Genomic DNA, 20,074 nt, shown 5'->3' on the forward strand with positions numbered 1-20,074 from the left:
GAAGAAACTGCAAAAAGGTGGGAATTTAAGGAGACGGGACCTGGATAAACTGAAAGAACCAGAGGTTGTACAGAGTTTCAGGGAGAGCATAAGGGAGCAATTGACAGGAATGGGGGAAAGAAATAAGGTAGAAGAAGAATGGGTAGCTTTGAGGGATGAAGTAGTGAAGGCAGCAGAGGATCAAGTAGGTAAAAAGACGAGGGCTGGTAGAAATCCTTGGGTAACAGAAGAAATATTGAATTTAATTGATGAAAGGAGAAAATATAAAAATGCAGTAAATGAAGCAGGCAAAAAGGAATACAAACGTCTCAAAAATGAGATCGACAGGAAGTGCAAAATGGCTAAGCAGGGATGGCTAGAGGACAAATGTAAGAATGTATAGGCTTATCTCACTAGGGGTAAGATAGATACTGCCTACAGGAAAATTAAAGAGACCTTTGGAGATAAGAGAACGACTTGTATGAATATCAAGAGCTCAGATGGAAACCCAGTTCTAAGCAAAGAAGGGAAAGCAGAAAGGTGGAAGGAGTATATAGAGGGTCTATACAAGGGCGATGTGCTTGAGGACAATATTATGGAAATGGAAGAGGATGTAGATGAAGATGAAATGGGAGATACGATGCTGCGTGAAGAGTTTGACAGAGCACTGAATGACCTGAGTCGAAATAAGGCCCCCGGAGTAGACAACATTCCATTGGAACTACTGACGGCCTTGGGAGAACCAGTCCTGACAAAACTCTACCATCTGGTGAGCAAGATGTATGAAACAGGCGAAATTCCCTCAGACTTCAAGAAGAACATAATAATTCCAATCACAAAGAAGGCAGGTGTTGACAGATGTGAAAATTACCGAACTATCAGTTTAATAAGTCACAGCTGCAAAATACTAACACGAATTCTTTTCAGACGAATGGAAAAACTAGTAGAAGCCAACCTCGGGGAAGATCAGTTTTGATTCCGTAGAAACACTTGAACACGTGAGGCAATACTGACCTTACGACTTATCTTAGAAGAAAGATTAAGGAAAGGCAAACCTATGTTTCTAGCATTTGTAGACTTAGAGAATACTCTCTTTCAAACTCTGAAGGTGGCAGGGGTAAAATACAGGGAGCGAAAAGCTATTTACAATTTGTACAGAAACCAGATGGCAGTTATAAGAGTTGAGGGACATGAAAGGGAAGCAGTGGTTGGGAAGGGAGTAAGACAGTGTTGTAGCCTCTCCCCGATGTTGTTCAATCTGTATATTGAGCAAGCAGTAAAGGAAACAAAAGAAAAATTCGGAGTGGGTAATAAAATCCATGGAGAAGAAATCCATGGAGAAGAAATAAAAACTTTGAGGTTTTGTAATTCTGTCAGAGACAGCAAAGGACTTGGAAGAGCAGTTGAACGGAATGGACAGTGTCTTGAAAGGAGGATATAAGATGAACATCAACAAAAGCAAAACGAGGATATTGGAATGTAGTCGAATTAAGTCGGGTGATGCTGAGGGAATTAGATTAGGAAATGAGACACTTAAAGAAGTAAAGGAGTTTTGCTATTTGGGGAGCAAAATAACTGATGATGGTCGAAGTAGAGAGGATATAAAATGTAGACTGTCAATGGCAAGGAAAGCGTTTCTGAAGAAGAGAAATTTGTTAACATCGAGTATAGATTTAAGTGCCAGGAAATCATTTCTGAAAGTATTTGTATGGAGTGTAGCCATGTATGTTTGGACAAGAAGAGAATAGAAGCATTCGAAATGTGGTGCTACAGAAGAATGCTGAAGATTAGATGGGTAGATCACATAACTAATGAGGAAGTATTGAACAGGGTTGGGGAGAAGAGAAGTTTGTGCCACAACTTGACCAGAAGACGGGGTCGGTTGGTAGGACATGTCCTGAGGCATCAAGGGATCACCAATTTAGTATTGGAGGGCAGCGTGGAGGGTAAAAATCGTAGAGGGAGACCAAGAGATGAATACACTAAGCAGATTCAGAAGGATGTAGATTGCAGTAGGTACTGGCAGATGAAGAAGCTTGCACAGGATAGAGTAGCATGGAGAGCTGCATCAAACCAGTCTCAGGACTGAAGACCACAACAACAACAACATGTCGTCTTCTCCACACTGCACAAGAATATTCGAATGTTTAGTGCCACTTTATATAAAAGTGTTTTCGTAAACGACGTAGCACATGGTCACATTTCAAACAAAAATCATTAAGTCATACGAGCGGTGTAGTGTAACGACGCGTATGACTCAATGATTTTTGTTTGAAATATGACCATGTGCAGACTTCGTCACCTACGTCGTTTACAAAACACTTCAAAAAAATTATTTAAATTTTTTTAAAGTTCTCTATAAAAGATTCTTGAACGAAACTGTAATTAAAACACCTTCACTTGAGTCGTTTGTGCAAAATTACGTCACTCAGTCCAACTGGTTTGCACAAACTTTTGAAATTTAAGTGTAGTTTGTTTCTTCTTGGAAATTATATTCTTGCAAGTTATATTATTTTTCCCATATTACAATCAGACTGTAAAACCTTTAAGATTCAAAAAATCGAAATCAAACTCTTCTGGAAATTAATATCTTGGAAAAATTCAGTAATAACTCTTCCTCAATATAACTCTTCATAAATAATTCTCGAACACGTATTTAAGCTTTAGAGCATACACTGTTTTATTGTCTTCGTATATGCTACATACAGATGTGAACATCAGACTCGACAAAACAGACCTGACTAAAATACAACATGAACTAAACATTCTGTGACAGCATTACAATGGAAAAATAAAGAAATTTTAATTTATTTGAATGTTGGAGGTTCGACGCATCAACCCGGTCACAGGATCTTCTGCTGCTCTTTGGCCGTTGACCCGCGGCGTCTAGTGGCCAGCAGTTTTCTTTCTCGTTCCGGCAGTGAAGATGCTGTTTCCGCGAGTTGCGCTGCTCTCTCCAAACATGAAACATACAAATCAAAAATACAAAACTTTAAATATTTTACAAACATAACAAAATATTACAAATACATACACAAAACACTAAATTAAACTTATATTTATCTGCAAACTGAGCTGATCCTTGTGGATGGGGCATGTAATGGGACGCGAAGAGAGAGAGAGCAAAATAGTTGTGTTCACTTACATTCGTTCCAGGAGCTTGCGATTTAATTTGTTGTGATCCATGTGGTTTTCTAGCTCCACCACACGTATTGTAAATAAGTTGCTGTGGTACACTTCATAATATTCTTAAAATGCCCGTTGAGCGTCGCACATGTGTTCTACACTTGTTTTTCTTTACAATGTGAAGATTATCATGAGGCAAAGATACCATTCATTAAATACTGATCAAGGATGTAAAGAGAGCAAAGATGATGTGTGGGATGTGCAATATGTAACACGTTAATAATCGAAAAATGTTTGTACCCTAAGTATAAACTCATTGTTTAAAGACAGTAGGATAAACTGTTTTTAGTGGGACTTTTTTAACTGTGAGTGAAAATTATTGACGAAACTGACGAAATACTTCAAACCTGACCGACTGCGTATGATTAAGTATACATATATCTGCAAAAATTTATATATACGTATTTTGGTTATCACTACAGTTCATAAGTTAATTGCAGGAAATATTAAAATTAAAAATTGAGCATTAAAAAAATTAATGTGCAGCGTGGAGCATACGACATGCTGTTCATGAAAACATCTATGTAACGAAAAGTACTAGCCATCTGAAGATGGGCATGGTAGCCCGACACCGGTTATGGCACTAAAATAAAACATTCAAAAAGTATTTGTGGCTGATTGCGTCATTCACCAACTACCATTAACGCTTCGGAGTTCACAACATCCAACATGTATAAAATAACATCTTACATTTATGTTGCGATCAACTGCAAATCCCTGCACCGAACGTCGGTCCTCTGCAGGTCTTCCTGAATTTTACTTCACAGGTGGTCTGATATTAAACACGCTCGTACTTTATTAGCCAGCATTGTGGAACTGTATAGAATGACATATGGAAGTCAAGCAACACTGCATTCAGGTAACACGGCAACAACCGGTATTTGCTGCTTTCTGGATCTTGTAGAGGAACAGAGCGAGCTGGGTTTCACACGTTCGCTGTTTGCGGAACTTATATTGATTGCTGCAGAGCAGTTCCTCAGTCTCCAGAAATTTCATTAACATGCCACCATAAAATTTGCGAGATATGGGCCTATAGTTCTGTGCATCTGTCCGACGACCCTTCTCGAAAGCTGGAACGGACTGCGCTTTTTTTTAAATACTAGGAGTGCTTCGCTCCTCCGGTATCTACAGTAATCTACAGTACATTGCTGCTAGAAGAGGAGTGAGTTTTTTCGCACATTCTATGTAGAACTGTACTGGTATCCCATCAGATTCAGTGACCTTCTCTCTGTTGGGCAATTTCAGCTGATTTTTCCATCCAGTGGTCACTTATTTCCATATCTGTCCGTATGACTTTCGTACGACAATTTAAAGGGAGAAGCTCAGTACGATGTTCCTCAGTGAAACAGTTTTGAAGAAAGGAATTTCGTATTTCGGCTTTCACTTCTGTGATCCTCCATTTCGACGCTACTGTCGTCGTAGTGTCTTGACAGATGACTTCGATCCGTTTGCTGAATTTTATGTAATACCTAAACCTTCTAGGATTTTCTGTCAAGTCAGTAGACAGAATTTTACTTTCGAATTATTTGAACGCTTCACGCATGGCTCTCTTTATTTGACTTTTTCGATTTTTATTTGTACGGGAGGCTTTGACCACGTCTGAATTTGTAGTTAAGGTCGCTTTACTTTCGGAGCAGCTTCACAATACGACCATCGAGGAACTCAAGAAATTCTGCATCTACCTGACTGCCTTAATTCAAACCTTACAGTATGTGAGAAAAGTATGTGAGAATAGTGCAAGTTAGTTTTCACATTATCGATGTTTTCGGAATTCATGCTCCGTGGCATCGAGGTCATTCTATTCAAGATACCTCGTCATATTTGAATTCAGAATATGTTATAAGATGCTGACCTGTGTTTTTTTCCAAGAACTGGGCACGGTTTTTTATTCGAGGGATATACGATAGATTATATTTAAAAGAGGGGCGAACTCAGCCGCAAATTCAGTACAGAATCTGACAGGGGTTCCATCGGACCCTGGAGCTTTGTTTAACGATTTCAGCTGTTTCTCAACACCATTAATTTCTGTTTCATTCATCTTTTCAGTGGTATATGGATTAAATTTGGGCAAATTTCCTGGGTTTTCCTTTGTAAAAGAACATTTGAAAACGGAGTTAAGCATTTCAGCATTCGTTTTGCTACCCTGAGCTGCAGTCCCTGTCTCATTCGCTAAGAACTGGACACTAACTTTGGTGCCACTAACGACGTTTACATACAATCAAAGTTTCTTTGAGTTCCGGGAAATATCATTTGACAATATTCGGCTACGGTAGTCATTTAAGGCATCACGCTTAGCTCTCTTGACAGCCAAAGACGTTTCATTCAGAATTTCTCTTTCTATAGCCCTACGCTTTATTTTACCTATTACGCAGTAATCTCTGTTTCTTCAGCAGTTTCTTTACAGTGACTGTATACCATGGAGGTTTCCTCCCATGCCGGCCGGGGTGGCTGAGGGGTTCTAGGCGCTTCAGTCTTAAACCGCGAGACCGCTACGGTCGCAGGTTCGAATCCTGCCTCTGGCATGGATGTGTGGGATGTCCTTAGATCAGTTAGGATAGACTCTGTCAGCCAAAATGGTCACGTAACCCTTGTCAGTACAGCAGCCATGCAGTCACCACGAGGCCCATGGAATACCATGATATGGCTGTCCAGATTATTACCAATCCCTCTCCACGTTTGACTCTTGGGACGTAAACCTGGCCAGAAGTTGGAAATAAGACTAATCTGACCAAATGACTTTCTTCCATTGCTCCACAGTCGCGGTTTTATGGCTTTGGCAATACGTTTTCCTGTTACGGGTATCCTCATCACTGGTGACTAGTTTTGGAATTTCATCTCGCCCTATAATTTTCTGCTTCTGGAGCTCTCTCCGTGTTGTCTAGGTGCTGACAGGGTTCGTAAGTACAACATTTAGTTCTGCAGTGACGGTTTCATCTGCCTGCGTCTTATTTTTCGCCACAATCCTCTTCCGTGACCGTCTTTCACGATCACTCAACCACATTTTCGCCCGCGTTGTGACATAGCGGATGATGTTTTCTTCTGCGGTATAAATCTGCGATACGGTGCCTCCTGGAACACCAAACACCGGCTAGCTTGGTTACTGAAGCACCCACCATGCGAGCTCCAACACTTTCTCCACGTTCAAATTCACTTAGCTCCGACATAACAACTACACAGAACACTGTTCTGATCACGACTGACGCTTGTAACGTATTGGGGACACTGCAGAAGCCCCATTCGTGTTCAGCTACAACAGCGCAACCTGCAGGCTTGCCTAGTATCTGCATTTATCTTGAAGCATGGACTTATCGCAGTCTTTCCAAATGTTTGTACAAACGTTAGGACCTGAAGAGTTTCATGGACCACGACCTTACATCCCGCAAGGTTTACCAGAAGATTTGTACAAACTATTGTACACAGACAATAAGTCTTTGCTAAGCTTGATATGAGCGTGGCTGTCAATAAACCAGAGACGGTTCTCCTTAAGTTGTAATTTTGTGTTTCGTCTTATTAAAAAAATGTATCAAATTAAACACACTGTTGTATACCCGTCACCCAAAGATGTCAGCCCTTGCAAATGATGTACCTTCTGAAAGGATACGGCCATTTTGCTTCCCCTCCTTTCTCAGTTGAATCTTACGCTTCAGCTATAATGACCTCACCGTTGAGGAGATGTTAAACCCTAATTTTCCATCCTGCTTTCCAAACCCACCCAACCATTTTATGGCAAGTTCTGAACGCAGTACACCTTGCTGTGAAGAAAAGCACAAGAGAATAGTGTTGAGAGCACAGACGTGTGTAATTAAGCTATAAAGAGTCATTGGTAACAGGAAGACTGTATCACAGAATTAATTTACCCAAAGTACACATCAGTGCGCTAAATGATTTCCTGTCAGGTGTCGTGTTTTGAATGTCACGCCCGCCACTCGTATTAAGATTTCCTGACGTTTCCATAAAATACTTCACATTAAACAATGCAGCTAACCTAGGTACTCGGTTATGGCATCGAGAATGTATCATCAATATCAAGTCAAGAAATTTCAAAACGCCTTGCAGCCTCTCGACAAAAAGAAAGTAGGTTTCCAAATGAAGATCCAGAGAGAACTTACGGTCCAAAAAGCATGATCTGTACTGTAAATTTTGCGGCTGGTTCTTGGCGCTGTTTGCAAAGCACTGGGGGTGGTGTAGTGATCCTATTACTGCACGTAATCCGTCCATAGTCCTCAAGTTAGTAAGTGTGGCGAAGTGTATATTTTATTGTATTATACATCACAGATACTTCCGGTTCAGTGCATGGATGTAGCATTGGAAAAATTAAGCCTCTTATGCCAATGAGCAAACTGTTATCAGTTTGCTTCTTTCTTTACAGTCTCTTTGGGAGCAATACGAAAAACTCTGAAGAAATCAATTAGACGCCCATTCTACGATAAGTAGTATTCCAAGTTTTTCCAGTGGGTTATTGGAAAATGTTAAATGTCTTTTTTTTCAGATGACCAGAAATTTCTGTGACGTACATCCCCGAATCAAACAAGCCAGTGACCATCAAAGATTCCGTTATCTCTTATAAGTTCGATTTTTTCGTTACTGCCGGTCGCTGTGGCCGAGCGGTTCTACGCACTTCAGTCTGGAACCGCGCGACCGCTACGGTCAAAGGTTCGAATCCTGCCTCGGGCATGGATGTGTGTGATGTCCTTAGGTTAGTTAGGTTTAAGTAGTTCTGAGTTCTAGGGGACTGATGACCTCAGATGTTAAGTGCCATAGTGCTCAGAGCAATTTGAACCATTTTTTTCCGTTACTTTATCCTAACGTGAATCCCACACATTTGAGTAGTATTCAAAATATCACTGATTCCTCAAACATGCCATTCCTAAAAAAAATGCAGTTTTTTCAATATTCCATAAATTAATAATTTAGCCACATCTTATTGTCATATTACGTAGTTTATGTTGTGACACAGCATTTCGAAACAAAGTTGCTGTGTATATTGATGACTATTCGTGAATAAGCACTTGTAGAACTGTCAAGTCTAATCGCCCCACCGTACAACCACCGAGACCTTGTAGTTCATTTTAACGTCTAGGATAGGAAACATTACTTCATCAGTTTTCGATCACAATATGTTAACAAATAGCCTTCGAACTTCATCTTGAAACTTTTTAGACTGTATCTATAAGTGCATCCTTTGAAAGTTTCCTCGCACTGTGTATTTAGGATAGGCGTGTACTAAACAGATTTAGAGAGAAACGCGTTTGTTTGTAGCATTTCCGTTACGATGTTGAGAGCACGTTGGAGAAATAATATTATTGATTTCGTCATTATAGCACAGTACAGAATTTTCGTTTTCTATCATTCAAAAATTTAATGTTAGAGTGTCGCATTTAATTTTTAACTGAAATGTTATTTACTCTTTAGGTGAATAGCTGATTACAAACTTGTCTTGTTCCCAGCAGGAGGCAATAAATCTCTGACGATCAAGGAGTTGGCAGCACAGGCGTGGGTGTTCTTCCTCGCTGGGTTCGAAACTTCCTCAACCACCGTAAGCTTCTGTCTGTACGAGCTTTCTAAACATCCACATATCCAGAAGCGGCTGCAAGACGAAATTGATGCCGTACTGAAGAAGTCCAACGGCGAAGTGACATATGAAGATATTACGTCAAATATGCCATATTTGGAGAAAGTGATAGACGGTGAGCTTCAAGGTTTTCAATCTTTTTGGTAAGGCGAAGACAACAACCTTTCACAGTGAAACAGATCTAATAATCACCAAGTAAAATACTGTTTACTGGTGGATAACTTGCTTCGTATGCATTTACAAAGGTATTATCATTTCATCGTAAATAAAATGTGATTTATTTTTTAAAGTGCCTATTTTACAATGTAGTTTTACACGTCCAATGAGCTATGCCTAGTTTAGTCTCAGCTGGTTCCTCCATAACCATGGATAGAGGTACGCCACTCATACAATTACAGTTGTTGGTGACTTCAGTCTACCGTCGATCTGTTTGCGAAAATGCAGGATACTATAAATTACTTATTCTATATTATTACTTATTCTATATTTTCCAAATTATTACTAGTACAAATATGACTTATGCATGAATAGAACCGTAAACTCAACCACTTTGCATCGTGCTCGCCATTAGCGTTACAAGTGCAGTGCCTTGACAAAATGACGACAAAGCAACAAAAGACTTTTTGTGTGTTAGGACATGCGGGATGTTTATTTGTTATAACAGTGCAACGTACATTCAGAATGAATTATGGAAAAGAAGCGCCATGCAAACAGAGCACTGAGCGTTGGTATCTGCAATTTAGGGACACTAACAGAAAAGTAGCGCCAGGTGCAATCGTTGAGAGGATGAAGGACGATTTCGTGCGCAGTCCAAAAAAATCAACGGTCTGTGCAAGCCTCGAGCTTGGAACACCGTAGAAAACTGTGTGGAAGATGGCTAAAATTTCAACTTCCAACGAGGCGAATCAGCTCTTCACTGGAGGATCGATCTTCATCGCTACCTAAACGACGAATTTCCATATCGCTGGAATAGGTGTAGTAGCGAAGATAAGATGACTCTGTTCCTGTGGACTCCCAGGTCGCCTGACCTAACGCCTGATGACTTTTTCCTTTCGGAGTACATTATGGACGGTGTTTGCGTATCCCCACTGCCAAGAACAGAAATCGCATAGGTGCCGCTGTAATGACCACTGACAGGATTTTACTGCCTAAGGTATGACAGGAAATTGGCTACCACTTGAACGTGTGTCATGTGACCAGAAAAGTACTAAGAGAATACTTGTAGAGTCCAAAACGCAAACTTGGTGACTTTACAGTTCTATTCATGTTTCAATCACATTTGTACACGTAATACTTCGAAAAATATAGAGCTTTGAAAACGAATGAATCATTTAAAGTTATCCTGCCTAAAGTTGGTGGTAGGCATAAATCATCGTCCGAAATTGTGCTAAATGCTTTCTCCGGAAATTACTTTGACCAATTAGTTTACGTAGTTCAGAACCCATATCAAGTGCAAATAGTAGCGTTAGCATACTAGACCTTTTAGCGACCAACGGTCCTGAGCAAATAGAGTGCATCATGACGGATAGAGGAAGTAGTGATCACAAGGCTGTTGTAACGAGATTTGAATACTGTAACAGCTAAACCCACCGAGAATAAAAGCAAAATACATCTATTTAAAAAAGCAGATAAAAATTCGCTTGGCACCTTTCTAAGAGACTGTTCATTTCTTCCATACTGACTATACAACTATCGACCAGATAAAGCTTGAATTCAAATAAACGGCGTTTACGGCAGTTGAAAATCTTGTGTAAAATAAATTAATAAAAGACAGAACAGATCTCCCCATGATAAATAAAACAGGTCAGGACACTATTGGAGAAGTGACGAGAAAAGGATGCCAGATTTAACGGAATGAAATATTTCGAAACACAGACTTCAATGCGAGATACTTTTAATACATTTCAAAATGACACTCTGTCTTGAAATACGGCAGAAAAACCGAACAGAGCTTGGCCTTACGTAACGTATACAAGATGCAAGATACAATCAATACTTTCACTGCAAGATAACAGTGGTAATGTTACCGATGACAGCACCACTAAAGTGGAGTTGCTAAGGCTTTTCCGGAATCCCTTCAGCAAAGAAATATTCGAATCAAAACAACTGCAAACATGAGTAAACAATGGGAAATCCAGGGTGACTGTGGTCGTGAGTATGTGAGATGGGTTTTCGTGAATATGTGTGTGTGTGTGTGTGTGTGTGTGTGTGTGTGTGTGTGTATGTGTGTGTGTGTGTGTGTGTGTGAGTGTGTGCGTGCGTGTTCTATTTCCGATGAAGGCCTTATTGGCCGAAAGCTCACTTTTTGAGAGTCTTTTTGTTGCGCCTATCTGCAACTCAGCATCTCCGCTATATGGTGTGTAGCAACTGTCCCTTTCATCATATTGCTGCAAACATGAGCAACAGAATGGATACCCTGGAGTAGCGAAGCAGCTTAAATCAGTTAATAAAGGCAATGTCTCCGCTGCAGACCGTATAGCAATTAGATTCCTTTCGAAATATGTTTAAGAAATTCATCCATTGTTACCAATCATATATAACCTGTCGCTCGACATAAGATCGGTATCTAACGACTGGAAAGTTGCACGGGTCACAACAATAGACAAGAAATTATTGACCTATATCAATGGCATCAACTTGCAGTCTGATCTTGGGATATATACTGTGTTATAAAACTATTAAATACCTCGAATAAAACGACACCGTTCCTCACAAGCGGCTCAAATTACGTGCCTGTACAATTGTCCGACTGGGCTCATGATTTCCTATCAATTCGTAGTAACTGACGAAAAGTCATCTAGTGAAAGAGATGAGACCTCTTGGATTCGCCAAGGAAATGTTACACAATCTGATGTTCTTTATATAAACTCCAGTATCCCGCAGATAATGTGAGCAGCCCTGTTAGGTTGTTTGCAGATTATGCCCTCTTAGATTGTTTGCAGATTATGTTGTCTTAACAGGGTGTATACGGGGACAAAGAAAAAAAATTCCCAGATTATTTACGGATTTTTCCCGGATATGCCGTTTAAAAGATATGCTTTTTCCCGGGCGAAAATACACTTTTTCCGTGCTAAGTGACAGTAGGTTTTCCGTAAACTGCTATTTGCAGACGCTTGTGCGTGCACGGTGTTTTGTTGTAAATTGCGCATTTCCTTTGCCACTAAAGTTTTATTTTTTCTCTCGTTTATATTTTATTGCTGCATTATCATTCTGCAGTAGCAGGATATAGTAACATTCTTTGCTAGAGAGTCAATTCTTACCAGTCAAAATTACAAAAATTTAACTGAAAGCAACAACAATGAAACATTTCCGGAATTCTGAAAAATTCCCTGGTTTTTCCCGGTTATCTCCCGGATGAAAAAATTCCCGGGGTTTTCCCGGACTTCCCGGTTGTCCCGGGTCGTGTACAACCTGTGTCTAGTAAAGGTTCAGAAGTCAAAACTAATTCCGAAATGATTTACAAACACGTATCTGTACTGAGCAAATAGTGGCAGCTGACGCTAACTAATAAAAAGTGTGAAATCCTCCGCATGAAAACTGGAGACATACCGTTACATTTCAGTTACACGATAAATGACACAAATTTAAAGGTCGTGAATTCAGCACCACACCTAAATTACGAACAACTTAAACTGTAACGACCACATAGAAAATGTGTGGGGAAGGTGAACCAAAGACTGTGTTTTATCGGCGTAACACATAGAAGATGCAACACATCTACTGAAGATATTACCTAGATTACGCTTGTCCTTTCTCTCACTGCTGCACGGAATGTGATCCTCCGCCATATAACTGACGGAGAGTATAGCAGAAGTTAAAAGAAGGGGAGCTCGTTTCGTACAATCGCTAAATAGGAAGTGTGCGTAACGGATGTGATAGGCGAGTTATGGTCGCAGTCATTGCAATAATAACGTTTTTCGCTGCGGCGGGACCTTTCACCAAATTTCAATCAGCAGTTTTCTCCTCCGAATGCCAGAATATTTTGTTTACACCCCCTACATTGAGAGAAGTGGCCATGGGAGTAAAATAAATCAGAGCTCGTACCGAAAGATTTAGATTTTAGTTTTTCCCACGTGCTATTCAAGAGTGTAACATTCGAGAAATAACCTAAAAGTTGTTGTATGAACCCTGAGCCAAGCGTGAATTGCAGTCTGTAACAAGTTGTCACATTCGTGACTTAGTTCTGCTTGCATTTTCCTGTTCTTCTGTTTTCTCATTGTCTACAGGTGTTATTCCGTAAGGAGTTTTCTGAAGTAGAGCAGTAGCATCTTTGATTCCAAATGTTTTCCACATTGCACGTTCTGTTCTGGAAAGGCTTAAATTCTTCATACTCTACATGTGAAATAACTACAACTGTTGCTGTGCAAGCCTCGTGCTCTCTTCATACAAATCCATAACCTAAACAGAAAAGTCGAAATGAGCCCCCATAAAGCATTAGGACCCGTAACAATCTTCTGAACTGTGTTTCAGTTAGGAATCTTCCAACTATTTTAAAGCGTGCATCGGCAATCCATCGAAAAAATTTCGGAGATTGTTCAGGGATACTTTTTTAACATTTTGGCATACAGAACCCGTGTTCTTGGGTAGCTCATTAGAATAATTGCTTTTCACTTGATATGTTGCCACCATTTATCTTTGCACTGCACTGAAAATATCTGCGCAGGAGTGAAATTCTCGACCGTATGTACTATATTTCGTTTTTGGAAAAAAAAGGAGAAGGCAGTTTCTGATGGTACTTACTGTTGAGAATTGTAGCGTTGATTTCACTCTTCGCCCTCAAACTTGCATCCAGTTTTGCTCGTTTCTGTTTCGGATTTGTTTTCCGCCAGTATTAGTTGTACGTCATCAGTTATACAGAAGTTAACCGATGAAGAGTTGGTCGATATACCGCTCTGGTAGCGGTTCGCTATATGCAGAGAAAGAGTGCCAGAACAATCCAATGCCGAACGGCTCCTACAGAGGTGGCAACTGCGTCACAGTGCTTCTTCATCTGCTTGAAGCTTCTTGCATTTCTCTGTGTTTTGTGTTGTACGTTTTGGTGGTTGCATATCGCAGAACTTACCCAGATACAAAGGCAACTGTGGATAAGTAACCAACTAAATCATAATTACTCATGATTACTTTCTAATGAGCCACTGTAGAGCAGCGGCCCTTCATACCAAAATATATCTCCAATCAACCACAGAGATTTTTTCGGTGAAGATCGGTTTTCCTCTATATATTCGATAATAGTGTCACCGATCATATAAGCGCGGTACTGCTGAGACAGAATGTCCAGAATATGGATTAGCAGCCTTTTGAGACCACAATATGCGACCAAGGAAAATGTCTGGGAGCACAGAAACCGCTTTAGTACTACATAAAACACCTCATAGAATAATCACTGCAGTAAAAGCACTAACACTGAGAAAGAGGAAGGAGAGGAAAGAGCAGGTAGATGTATTAGTACTTGTGTGGTGTAAAACTGTAAATGGTAATCCTTATGGAAATATATGAGAAAATTCAAGCAGTAATCATGATTGTATTTCTTATAAGCAGTAATCATGATTGTAATATCCTGACCAGCAGACGATATTGATTGGGGCTCGGAAGCGGCAGAGTCAGCGATAGACGACACCACCAGAGGCGTGAACAACAGATCACGCGGGCCCAGCCAATAGCAGGCCGGTTTTGCATTGCACAGCATGCCACATGAGATGTTACCAAAGTCGCCTAGCTGCTTTTCGGCTACCAACCTTGCTCTATAAATTGACTTTCTGGACTTTGTTGTTATGATTCTTCAGTGCTCCACACAGCACATACTTGGCTTTATTTATGGATTACGCTTTTATTTAGGGAGCAGGCATGAAAATGGTTATGGTGGAACCTTATGAGATTAAATAAATAGAAAGCACTCTACCTGCCCTTATTATTTTTCCAAAGAAAAATATACCTTTTGTAATAAGTTCAACAGTATCGCGCTATGAAGCATCAAATCAAATAACATTTGATCTATTTGTTCCAAATTTGCCTCATGTTGAAGTGCATTTATTAAAAAGATAAATAATTTTACATTGATGTGACAAGTATTATAGCAGAGAGTGAGATAAAGTAGAGTACTTATAGTTTAGTGGCTTATAATGTGCGCTTTTTTCCAGAAACTCTTCGCGTATATCCACCGGTTGCCGCTCTGAACCGCGAGGTGGTGCAGGATTACAAACTGCCAGGCTATGACTGTGTTCTGGAGAAAGGAACTAAGGTCGTCATTCCAGTGTTGGGCCTTCATCATGATCCCAAGTATTTCCGAAATCCTGACCAGTTCGACCCAGAGCACTTCTCTGACGAGCAGAAGGCTTCCAGACATCCCTTCTGCTATCTGCCCTTCGGCGAGGGGCCACGTATCTGCATTGGTGAGTCTCTTCCCGTTTATTATTTATTACTGGCAGATTAATCATGTTGCTCAGTTCTTTCTTTATACGATTCGCCCTCTTTTGCTCACACTTTCATTCAAACTTTCGACTCTCGAGTCATTTATACCGGCATCCGTATGTATGTGAAGATCAGTAGATAATTGACTCCTCGAAACATCGCATTTGGAGAAGGAAAGTGTGTTAGAGTCGTCTCCCTGCCATCCCCCTACCAACCCGGCCTCCTTTCCCCTCGCACTCACGGATAACATGCTGTAAAAACGACTGCTGCTACTCTTTAAAACTGAATTTTTTTTCTAATTTTACCGCCATGATCTTTAAACCGAGAGGAACTCTGGAGTAAGCAAACGTATGTTCACTCGTACTGGAACATAGGTTACCGTAATCTCAAGAAAGGAGTTATCTGCGATGCAAAATATCTTTCTTTTAACGCCTCCCTTAGGAGTCTGTGCATTTCTTTGACGCTCTCTCTATAGGTAAGCAAATCCGTTACCGATAGCTCATTTAGTCCTTCAATTTCCATCTCTCACATAATATTACTTAGAAAGGTGCCAGATTCACAAAAAGTTATCCAAAATTTGTCAAAAGAGAGTTTTGTAGGTGAGTCAACAAGAGTCTAATATTTTAGTTTATAGGAGTGACACCTGGAAAATTCCTGTTGCCACTCAGGAACTGCTTCCTGTTGTGCAATGTATTACGGTTCCTTGCCGCTCCGTTCACAAATGTAGCAAGCGAAGACTGATTACTTGGTAGGTTACCGACAAATCTGTGTGTCCTTTACGTTCCTCGCCACGCTGAATGTATGTCGTCATTTCTATTTGTATCACAAGAGAGATACTGCCTAGAGGAAAATTAAAGAGACATTTGGAGAAAAGAGAACCACTTGCATGAATATCAAGAGCTCAGATGGAAACCCAGTTATAAGCAAAGGGCCGGCCGGTGTGGCCGTGCGGTTCTAGGCGCTTCAGTCTGGAACCGCGTGACGGCTACGGTCGCAGGTTCAAATGCTGCCTCGGGCATGGATGTGTGTGATGTCCTTAGGTTAGTTAGGTTTAAGTAGTTCTAAGTTCTAGTGGACTGATGACCATAGAGCTCAGAGCCATTTGAACCATTTTTTTTATAATCAAAGAAGGGAAAGCAGAAAGGTGGAAGGAGTATATAGAGGGTCTATACAAGGGCGATGTACTTGAGGGCAATATTATGGAAATGGAAGAGGATGTAGATGATAATGAAATGGGAGATTCGATACTGCGTGAAGAGTTTGACAGAGCACTGAAAGACCTAAGTCGAAACAAGGCCCCGGGAGTAGACAACATTCCATTAGAACTACTGACGGCCTTGGGAGAGCCAGTACTGACAAAACTCTACCATCTAGTGAGCAAGATGTATGAGACAGGCGGAATACCCTCAGACTTCAAGAAGAATATAATAATTCCAATCCCAAAGAAAGCAGGTATTGACAGATGTGAAAATTGCCGAACTATCGTTTTAATAAGTCATGGCTGCAAAATACTAACGTGAATTTTATACAGAAGAATGGAAAAACTAGTAGAAGCCGACTTCGGGAAAGATCAGTTTGGATTCCGTAGAAATGTAGGAACACGTGAGGCAATACTGGCCTTACGACTTATCTTAGAGGAAAGATTAAGGAATGGCAAACCAACGTTTCTAGCATTTGTAGACTCAGAGAAAGCTTTTGACAATGTTGACTGGAATACTCTCTTTCAAACTCTAAAGGTGGCAAGGGTAAAATACAGGGAGCGAAAGGCTATTTACAGTTTGTACAGAAACCAGATGGCAGTTATAAGAGTCGAGGGGCATGAAAGGTAAGCAGTGGTTGGGAAGGGAGTGACACGTTGTTGTAGCCTCTCCCCGATGTTATACAATCTGTATATTAAGCAAGCAGTAAAGGAAACAAAAGAAAAATTCGGCGTACGTATTAAAATCTATGGAGAAGAAATAAAAACTTTGATGTTCGCCTACGACATTTTAAATCTGTCAGAGACAGCAAAGGACTAGGAAGAGCAGTTGAACGGAATGGACAGTGTCTTGAAAGGAGGATAGAAGATGAACATCAACAAAAGCAAAACGAGGATAATGGAATGTAGTCGAGTTAAGTCGGGTGATGCTGAGGAAATTGGATTAGGAAATGAGACACTTAAAGTAGTAAAGGAGTTTTAATATTTGGGGAGCAAAATAACTGATGATGGTCGAAGTAGGAGGATATAAAATTTAGACTGGGAATGGCAAGGAAAGCGTTTCTGAAGAAGAGAAATTTGTTAACATCGAGTATAGATTTAAGTGTCAGGAAGCCGTTTCTGAAAGTATTTGTATGGAGTGTAGCCATGTATGGAAATGATACATGGACGATAAATAGTTTGGACAAGAAGAGAATAGAAGCTTTCTAAATGTGATACTACAGAAGAATGTTGAAGATTAGATGGGTTGATCACATAACTAATGAGGAGGTATTGAATAGAATTGGGGAGAAGAGGAGTTTGTGGCACAACTTGACAAGAAGAAGTGACCGGTTGGTAGGGCATGTTCTGAGGCATCAACGGATCACAAATTTAGCATTGGTGGGTAACGTGGAGGGTAAAAATCGTAGAGGGAGACCAAGTGATGTATACACTAAGCAGATTCAGAAGGATGTAGGTTGCAGTAAGTAGTGGGAGATGAAGAAGCTTGCACAGGATAGAGTTGCATGGAGAGGTGCATCAAACCAGTCTCAGGACTGAAGACCACAACAACAACATATTATACTCGGCGGCTGTAACTTATGTCGCTGAATGATGACTAGTCTTTTCGTCTCTAATATGTGTGATTCGCGTATTTGCGGAATTCCATATCATTTCTTTGTGCAAAGAGTGAATTAACATTTTGCATATATCGTCGAATCGTCGAGAGTTCCCATCCTGGGGCAAGTGTGGGGAGTCCCCCCTCCCCACCTCCCCCCAGTTACCACCCCTCCTCCCCCAGCTTTCAGAAAAAGGAAGAAAGACAAATGTAGTCGGGTGTTTTTCTTTCAAGAAAATGCTATAAAATGTTTTTTATATGCCAGTAGTGTTCGTTACATGCATACTTCTCTTTTTATGCAGGGAGCAATGAGTAGCCTATAAGTGCAGATACTTTTGTTGCTGACTGAACAACATTTCATCAGTATACACGTTGTTTGCAGACGAATAATTGTAGCCATTAGAAGTCGGATGTTTTTAGGCTGTTCAGTACCTTCAAGTACATGTGGCAAGAGCAATCAATCCAGCAATGTTTATTTTCTCCTAGGCAGCAGCTCAGCTGTTGAAGTGTGGATACATGGACGGTTAGTGTATACTGACAGGCATAGCCCACCTGGTGGTGCTGTACGACTGTACAGAAAACATCAGGTTGTAAAGCTTGTGACTTGTTTGTGGGAATACTGTTGGACGCAGAGAAAAGTAACCAACACACTGATGACTGTAAATATTAAGGTACCTTACGTAAACATGCCTGCACCTATACCCATGACATACCTGTATGAGTTCAAGCGATCTCAAGGCGCAGCGTTCAGCAAGAAAGAGCGTGCAAACGCAACATCATTGACGAGTCATCCACCCTCCGCAATCCCACACAAGCCAACAAGACAGCACAACACGGCAACGCTTATGATCACCGTTAACATGTCGAAACCGTGTTATTTTTAGTATATGTCTGTAGTGTCCTACATGTGATCTGCACTTAGTTTAGTGTCTTCAGTCACCGGAAATTACTTTTGAATAAAAGAAAGCAAACAGGTGAAAAGTGTAAATACCCTTAAAAACGTAATTGCTATTATGTAGCGTTCCTCTGTTTTTTCTTTCGTCGCATCGTTTCAGAATACTTACATTTTTACAGATGAACATACATTTTTATAAATGATGCATGTTATTCTATCCAATAAAAAAGACACTAAATTCTTAAGCCGGTTTGAATGGAATGTTAGAAATCCTCTTAACGGGATTGTTCTTAAATATTTTGAAGTTAAATTTCTGTTACAGAGATGCATATCAGGAATTTCTCCGAACAAAAAGGTGTTTCTGCTACACAGAAAAGGAACTTCCATGATTAATTAAAAGTTCAAGGTTCAATGCCTTCAGATGTGCATCCTACAACAGCTTATAGTTTAGTTTCAACATGAGCTTCTACCTTCACGCTATCTGTCGATAGAATCTCTCCACTGCCAATCATCTCGCGTCTCATTGCCACAATATTCTTCCATCTTTAGTGCTAAGTCTGCTGGTATCGGTACTGACTGGGATGATTTGAACCTGTCAATTTCAGTTTCTACTGTCAACATGAAATTTGATTCGTGATTTCATAAAGGATATTGGTGAGAAAAACTACGAAAACATTATATTAAAGGACTGGCCTAGAAAGGTACTCGTGGCTAGTATACTCGCCTAAGTTTAAGGGAGGGAAATACAAGTATTGCACTCTTTTCACACCAGTTATAAAAAGAGGAATATGTGTTGCTTTTGTGGTAGAGGCTCACCAAGGTTACAGACACTCATGAAGATTAATTTTATTTAGAGTAAGTTTGGATGACAAAGTGTTGGAGTATCATTTATAAAATCGTAGTGTAAAAGCAAAAATATTTCACAAAGACATCAAAAGAATTTAATAAATATATGTGGTTCTATGTTACAACACGAGATTGTTGATGATGTAAGGAGATCACCATCGTTTTCATTATGGATGATGAAACGGCTGACATTAGTAGGAAAGATCAACTGTGCATGGCAGTACGGTATGTAGACGAGTAATTAAACTTTACAGATAAAGAAGAATCTTTAGGGTTTGCAGAGCTGACTACGCTGTATACTGAGGCAATTTCTTCGTATATTTTAAAAATTGTTAAAAATTTGGGCGTTGACATGAATAACTTGATTAGCTTCGGCTCTGATGGCTGCGTGAC

The 20,074-nt window shown here is 40.2% G+C and overlaps 1 protein-coding gene across 1 annotated transcript in view; it reads left to right on the forward strand.

Annotated features, from left to right (window-relative positions):
• The window catches only part of LOC124615919 (cytochrome P450 6k1-like), a 46,278-nt gene that overhangs the window by 19,358 nt on the left and 6,846 nt on the right, over positions 1 to 20,074 (forward strand). Inside the window, exons 3-4 of the mRNA XM_047144100.1 lie at positions 8,613 to 8,852; positions 14,875 to 15,126. Of these exons, the coding sequence (XP_047000056.1) occupies positions 8,613 to 8,852; positions 14,875 to 15,126 (492 nt within the window). The remainder of the gene's footprint in view (positions 1 to 8,612; positions 8,853 to 14,874; positions 15,127 to 20,074) is intronic.

This window comes from Schistocerca americana, chromosome 5 (assembly GCF_021461395.2).
Source record: "Schistocerca americana isolate TAMUIC-IGC-003095 chromosome 5, iqSchAmer2.1, whole genome shotgun sequence".
Lineage (NCBI taxonomy): Eukaryota > Metazoa > Arthropoda > Insecta > Orthoptera > Acrididae > Schistocerca > Schistocerca americana.